Source organism: Belonocnema kinseyi, chromosome 4 (assembly GCF_010883055.1).
Source record: "Belonocnema kinseyi isolate 2016_QV_RU_SX_M_011 chromosome 4, B_treatae_v1, whole genome shotgun sequence".
Lineage (NCBI taxonomy): Eukaryota > Metazoa > Arthropoda > Insecta > Hymenoptera > Cynipidae > Belonocnema > Belonocnema kinseyi.
In genome coordinates this window covers 43,793,533-43,801,562 of record NC_046660.1, presented here as the reverse complement: position 1 = coordinate 43,801,562, position 8,030 = coordinate 43,793,533, and the positions used below count along the sequence as shown (strand labels likewise).

The following is an 8,030-nucleotide window of genomic DNA, read 5'->3' as shown; positions in this document are numbered from 1 at the left end:
ACATGTTTTTGAAGTGAAAATTTGCATCACTGGCATTATTTTGAAATTTATTTGCCTCACTGCATGATTTTTCGTCATTTTTTGAGGTTATGGCTCAACCATAACGTGATAGGTGATTTTTGATACCGAATTTAAATTCAGCGCCCCAAAATCTATAGGAATACGTGTGTCTTGTTACCAGATCCGCACACTTTTTTTTTGTGTGGCTGTTGTATTAACGAAATATTTTCATTATTTGTAATTGCGACATAACGTAACCTACATTTTTTTGACACTTGTATCCATTTGAAATTTCGAACGCAACCATGGAAACTATGATAAACTTGATCCGAAGATGAACGAACTTGACCGAATGGCCGATCCGAATGCAACTTTAAAGGTGCGAAATATGAAAATGCCCCTGTACAATGGCTTCTTCCCTGCTGTTGTGCAATTCGTGTAGCAATCAAGTGCGCTATGTATGTGAGCCCCAGCGTGTCCACCCTGTATATGCAATAGTGAAAATATTTATATTATACATACCTGAACAAATATAACCTTAAAATCGACGCATTCATGAAATTAAGAATCATGCGAAAAATTAAAATCGTTAATTTCTTCAAATTCTTTCAAATGGGTATCGATATATAAATAAAAGAACACAGAAGTATTCCGAAGCTTCCAAATCGGCAATCGTGCAGCTTTAGAGAGCCATCCGTACACACTTCTCAATAGACGTAATGAACAGCCTAGAGGACAGAACGCATCCTCGCCTAATTTGAAACCGGTGACAGACATACAGACAGACACCGACTAAATCTTATGATTTTCGGACTCTGTGAGTACCGGAATGTGAAGATCCGTGAAAAAACAGAGGGCAAAAATTTGGACGATTACATTACACTCTAACGAATGAGAACGTAAAAATGGTAAGTAATAAAGCTGAAAACTCACTAATTTTAACCATGCCATTACAAAAGCGAACTTAGTAGAAAACAAACAACTAAAATAATTAACTACGCAAAAACAAATAAACTACCAAATATTAATTTTTTTAATCAATGCAATGGAAATGTCCTGAATATCGCTATCAATATTATACTTGGAATGTAACTAGTCACAAGTAACTGGTAACTAGTAAACTAATAATAAAATGTGCCTTTAAAAAATGCCTAAAAATTGCGAAAAGGAATTGATCGTTTATTTTTATAAATAAACAATAAAAATCTAACCCTTCAATCTCAAAGCTCTTACAGGGAAAAACCTAAGCTTTCTTTTAAAATGAATAAATGAAATGTGCCCTTTTCCCCAAAATAGTTGAAAACCATCGAAATATCCGATGTCTACGAAAATCTAAAAATGTTCACCCCCTCCTCCTCGACAAATGTTTATCCAAATTATAACATTTTAACCCCAAAACTACTATCCAGTAGCAAAACATTCTCCTTAACTGATCAAAAGTTCTTTTAATTTATTCAATTATATTTCTAGATAGAAACCAAACAATTTATTTATTTATTTAGAATAAACTTTTTTTAAATGCAAAAGCTATTGTCAACTCAATATGAAAATAATTTGAAATTATGTACATTGTTAATACAATGTATACACCTAAAATCTCGTACATATGGATTGCGAATGATTTAAAATTCGCTTATAGACGCATTTACAGTTGTTTAAGAATTTCAGACCTCTTTCACGTTTACGTAGCCGAGTTTAGTTTGTAATGAAACCAAGAACAGTTAACACACAAACAGAAGACTTTACTTGACTACAACAGCAAAACAATTTTCAACCAAAAATAGTGTTAAATTTGATCAAAATGGGGTTGACCGAAACGTACAATTACTACTACCATGAAGTGGCGGGCAAGTGTAAACCGTGAAGTGCCATTTAATCACATGATCATGAAATAAGTTATTTTTTAATTAAACAAACAGAAAGTACTGCATATGCTATATATGCTAGGGTGGTCAAAAAATTCCAATTTTTACGGCTACAATTATCGAATGCCCGAATACAGACGCTTCCGAATTAGCGAAATTTGACTACCTATGAGTAAAATTTCTCTAATTAATCAGCGTATAGTACGCTGGTTTTGATTTAGAGAGCATAAGTGGGGTACACTTCTGACAAAGTTTCTAATAGGTTTTTCACTACTATATAATAAAAATGAAGTTAATAAATTTTTGGAATATTTAAAACAAAATGAAAAGCAAACAAAAATGATTTATCAAAATTAAATTGATTTTAGCAAAAAAAAACCCAACAAGAAATGAAAAAGCGAAGCTCAAACCCAGATGGTTTTTTTCAGTTTTTATCCGAATGCAAAATTCACTTATGCGATTTGCGCTTAAAACCATCTATGTACTTTTTTTCAAAATCCTAATATTGACTAAGAGTTTTTTATAATTTGGGCTGGATCTATTGAGAATGTTAAACACTTTTTGCATAAAAAGCTCATTTATTTGCCTGAAATATTGTTTCTAAGCATTAGCTAAAAGATACAATATTATCAAAATTTTAGTTTATTGAAATTAATGTAAATTCTGAGTTATTTATGGATTGAAATCAATTTCTCTGAAAGTAACCAAAAGTTAACAAAAAAAATCTATAAGTAAACTAGCAATGAAAAAGTTTTCAAATATCAACTGATTGTGAATCTTTTATCAATTACATTTTAGGAGATAACTCGGACGAGAGAATTGCATTCGTAAGCCTATCTACTTTTACTTTTTTTTTATTAAAAAATAATATATTTCTGTATCCAGCAAGCTGAACCTACCTCAATAGCGTGATATCCTCTTGAATATTTTTAAATGCACTGAAGACTTTTAAATCGTTTAAAGTCCTTTCTAATCTTAAAGGTTCATTTGAAATCCTATAATTCCCTTAATGCCGATGAAAGCCCTTGATATCGCTAAGAAGCTTCTGGAAATTTCATTTATTTCTGTATCGAAATTTCAAAATTTATAAAACTTTTGAAAATCTTTTTGAATCTCTTGAAATCTCTTAAAATATATTATATATTAAAATCCAATAAACTGTTTTAAAAGACATTGAAATTTCTCAAAATTCCTTAAAATCGTTGATAATATTTAAAAATTCTTTAGATCTTTGTCAAATTCTTTAAATAATCACAAAAACCTCTAAGATCCGTAGATATGCTTTAGAAACTTTTTTAAATATCTTAAAATTTGTTAAAATCCCATAAAATCATTAAAGTCCCCTTACATTATTTTAAAATCTGTTGCATTTCTTAAAAATTCCATGATTATGGAATCTTATGAAATCTTTAAAGATACCTTAAAAATTCGTTAAAATCCTTTGAAACTTATTTAAATGTTTTTAAAATTCTCTACCTCTGAAAATCTTTTAAATACTCTGACACCTTTTTAACTCCCTTTATACTTCTCTAAATCTTTAAAATCTTATTAAAATTCCTTGATATTCTTCGAAATTTGTGAAAATACAAAAAAAAACATATATTCCTTTGCATTTCTTTGAAATAGAATTATTACGTAGTAATCTAAAATCCGTTAAAATGCTTAAAAATCTTTTGAAATTAAGATTCTCTCTGAAGTTGGAATAGGTAATTACTTCAAACTCTTTAAATCTTTAACAACATTTGAAAACCTGACATGAAACTTTTGTAATTCCGTCTAATCTTAAACAATTTTTTGAGATGTCATGAAATCCCTCAAAATAAATCTCGATAAATTTCGTTTCAAAAATTGTATTTCTCCAAAAAAACTTTTTGTTCCTTTGAAACACCTTATAATTCTTTTGAAGTATGTTGAAATACTTTCAAATCACTGAAAATCTTTCAAATATTTAAAAATCTTTGGTAAGCTCGTTTGCGATGATGATAATTGAATATTTTTGGTATATTGAGTTAAAAATATAAAATCCTACGGACAAAAAGGATTGGTCATAAATATCTTACGAACCTTTACGATAAGGGAAAGGATTCTAAAAATTTAAGAATCATCTTAACGTAATTAATAGACGTTTCCTTTACTGTAAAGAAATATCATTATAACTTCACAGGATTTTTATTTATTAAAACTATCAAGTTTTGACAAATGTTTGTAAATACAGGAGAAATACAAACGTGGAAGTTAACATTTAATTTTGAAATAACGAGTCATTTTCCTACTTTTATAAAATCTAAGTATAATATAAGAATATAATTAGGTTAATTACAAGTAATAATGTTACACTTGTCAATAAAGTAATATAATTTTTTACATTTAGTGTACTAGGTGCTACAGGAAGCACTATTGGCAGACAGCTATATAAAATAATGTTTGTTTTACTATCGTTCTTTAATGTTTAAAGTTTAATGGAAGACAACATGAAAAAATCTGTAACCCCCCCCCCCCCTCCAACTAATAGACTTTATGTGATTTATGTAAGGTCCCTTAGAGAATAAAAGGAAATATTTTTAATAGCGAAACAGCAAAATATTTTATGTAACACGAGTATAGTTTCCTCTCGTTCTCGGCAAAGTTTGGAGTAGTAAAGTAGGTATTTGTTGATGGTGGTGAGGCCTCATTTCATAAGAACACTTGAAAACCATATGTAAAAGTGAGCATTAAATTTGGAATTAATCAATTATCCTTTTTTCAGATCCGCGTGTAAAAAATTGGCCTTTAATGGGAGATCCATGGCCTACTCTCTTAATAATAGCCAGTTATTTATATTTTGTGTTTCAATATGGTCCACAATTCATGAAGAATAGGCCAGCATACGAACTTAAGACTTTTATTCAATTCTACAACCTTTTTCAAGTCTTTGCAAATGCTTACATAGTTTCCGAATTTTTAGCAGTTTATCCGGACGCAACAGCATTACGATGTGTTACAAGCGATCCTTCCTGGAATCCCGATGCAGTAAGAGTACGTCATCATACCACAATATAATTAAATAAAAAATAATCCATGAATTGCATTCTCAAGGAATTAGTTAAAATAATCAACCGAAACCTAATTTTCAGGCATTAAAGGCTTGTTATTGCGTAACATTATTGAAAATAGTTGATCTCATAGAAACAGGACTGTTTGTCCTACGAAAGAAGAAGAACCAAATCTCATTTTTGCACGTATACCATCACATAAGTACATTACATTTTTCTTTGGCGCTAACAAGATATTATGGTGGAGGAATGGCAGTTCTTTATCCTGCATTGAATTGTGCAGTTCATGTAACAATGTACAGTTACTATTTTTTGAGCAGCATAGAAGGAATAAAAGAAGTGGTTCATCCTATAAAACGCTACATAACTATGATACAAATGGTAAATAAACTTTTGAATTTTTCTAAGAACAAAATACTTATGCATGTTTCTACTATATAGTAAAGTCTACTACCGACAAATCTAATTATTTTTTTTAAGTAACATTAAAATTTTTTTTAATTTTCTTTTTTTCCAGGTGCAATTCATCTTTATGATGTTACACACTCTCGTCAGTTTGAAGCCATCCTGTAATTTTCCAAAATTGCCACCCTGTCTTTTGTTCGGAAATTTACTTTTCAACTTTTACTTATTTTATAACTTTTATAAAAAGGCCTACTCGGACCCTAAAAAGACAAAAAAGGGTCTGCGAGATTCAATATAATTCAAAAAGAAATTCGTCATAAATAAGAAAAACAAATTTAAGTTGTGATTGTGAATTCTCTTATGTTAAAGCTTATTCGGCTTTGACAAGCACACTCCCGTCACATATCTCTTTCTTCGACCTCATTTTTTCCAGAATGCACATTTTCTACATTATGTTGAACTCTATTGAGCCAAACGTATATTAGATTTATTTTTTTACCTCGTTCTGGGGCTGCTTATTCAGATATTGCAGAATAAGGCCTGAAAAATGAATCATTGCAATGAATATATATTTTTGAAATTCATAATGCGCACTGATATTGAATCATACGTATTTTCATTGTCTTGTTTTTCTAATTAAGAATTCCAATGTAGCTAGAAATGTTGTTAAATAAAATGTTATTATATCCTATGTCGTTTTTCCAAAAATAGAATTTTTTACTTTTTAATAGAAAATGTTTGTGATAAAAACAATAAAAGCACGACCTATCAAAAAATAATTAATAAAAATTTGTATATCTGTTTTGAATATAGAACTTTAAAATATAGATAACATAAGGCGACGGTTTTTGCATATATGGTAACCAACTTATGCGGCTTAGCGGACAAAAATATTATTTATTTTAAGTCAAGCTCATTTGTCAACGTTTCGAACTGGTACCAATCCCTCTTCAAGACTCTACAAGGAGCGATACAGAGGTTAGATCGTGAATAATTGTTTAAAATAGCGAAATGACAAATAACATACCCTGTTTGGACCGAAGTCAAAAGATTCCAAATAAATTGGAAAAATTTGAGAAAAGGTTTGAACATTGAAGTGTTTACATCTATGCCTAGAATGGAAGATGAGTCTATGTAGGTTATTTTATTTAATTTTTCTAATATATAGCTATAAGGGATACTTAAATTGTAGAGATTGTTGTGAAGTATTACCTTGAATTTAGAATAAATTTCTTTTTTGGCTTCCATAATAGAGGACATAACCTCACAACTGCAATCGAAAAATTGTTTTGAATGTTGTTTTGGCAAATATTTGTATCCGTTAACATTATTTTTAGAGTTGTTTATAAGAAAATGTTGTTTCAGTTGTTCTATCGAACTCAATTTTTTTAAATTAAAGTTTTGTGTTAAAGTAAAGCAAGGACTAACGTAATTATGCGTGGTCTCGAGTTTTTTGAGGTTATGTACTGAGATGTAAATATTTTTGAGGGAGTGGGTTATTGCAGTCACGTGGCACTACAGACCACGCGATCCAATTAAATTCTAAATGTAAATAAATAGTGCACTTGAGTTTTGTTAAGACTATTTTTGATTAGTTTTACTTGATAAAAATTAAATTATGATATAAAGTGATCAAACCTTAGATGTCTGTACGTAAATTAACTGATTTTGTATGACGTATTATGTTAATCATTTCAAGAATTTAACTTCTAGTTATATTTATTTATATGGCCAAAACAATGGGATTGTTTTAATCAACAGTGTGAAACATAATGACGGAATGTATTCCTAAGGCCTTTTTAGTACGAAAGTTGTTTACATCTATTTTATGCTCTTTCATTCTAACGTAATTCACATAATATGTCATAAAAAATCAGTTAATTTACGTACAGACATCCAAGACTTGAGCACTTTATATCATAATTTCTTTTTTACCAAGTAAAACTAATCAAAAACGCTCTAGCATTACTCGAATGCACTATTTATGACATTCTAGAATTTAATTTGATGTAAATCGAGGAAATGTCCTTGCGATCACGTGATTGCCAGTACTGCGTAACTGCAATAACCCACCCCCTCAAAAATATTTTCATCTCAGTACCAGGCTCGATCAACTCAATACGGGAAAATGGCGAAGTTTGAGAACATGGGCACGGGGGCTGAGAGGCAGGGAGAGGAGTCAAATTAGGTCTCCTGCCCATCGCAGATGGCGCTGACCCGATACGCGAAGGGCCACGCGCCACAGTGGGGTGAAATCGGAAAACGAGGTTCAAAATGACATTTAGAACGCAATTATGCACCGATTTTAGAATTTTTTTTTTTTTTAAATTCAGAACTAAATTTTTCAGAAAATGGTGTAAGTAGATTTTTTATTTTTTTGTTTATTTAATTTTTATTTTAATGCAAACATCGAAAAAAAAGTCGATTTTTCTAATTTCATGTTTTATCTTCTAGACAAAATTTTTCTTATACTTCTCGTCCCTTGAATTTAGTGCACAGGGGTATAAGAAATATAAAAATATTCTTAACTTGCATAGTTAATTGCTATAAACAAATTGTATTAACAAATACTCGACATTAAGGGTTATTCGGCTTCAAAGTATATTTCTGCTCTGAAATCACTTGATTTCATTGTGAGGATGATATGTGAATATTTAAATTTAACATTAAATGTTATTTGTTTATTTTATAAACAAATTATATAAACAAATTCACATTTTGGCCGTTT

General features: G+C 30.0%; 1 protein-coding gene across 1 annotated transcript; it reads left to right on the top strand.

Annotated features, from left to right (window-relative positions):
- Positions 1-1,736: 1,736 nt before the first annotated feature.
- On the top strand, positions 1,737-5,626 carry LOC117171717 (elongation of very long chain fatty acids protein 4-like). The gene is made up of 4 exons (XM_033359270.1): positions 1,737-1,847; positions 4,612-4,880; positions 4,979-5,278; positions 5,415-5,626. The coding sequence occupies exons 1-4, from the start codon at positions 1,802-1,804 to the stop codon at positions 5,598-5,600; spliced, it is 801 nt and encodes a 266-aa protein (XP_033215161.1). The 5' UTR covers positions 1,737-1,801; the 3' UTR covers positions 5,601-5,626.
- The last annotated feature ends 2,404 nt before the right edge of the window (positions 5,627-8,030 follow it).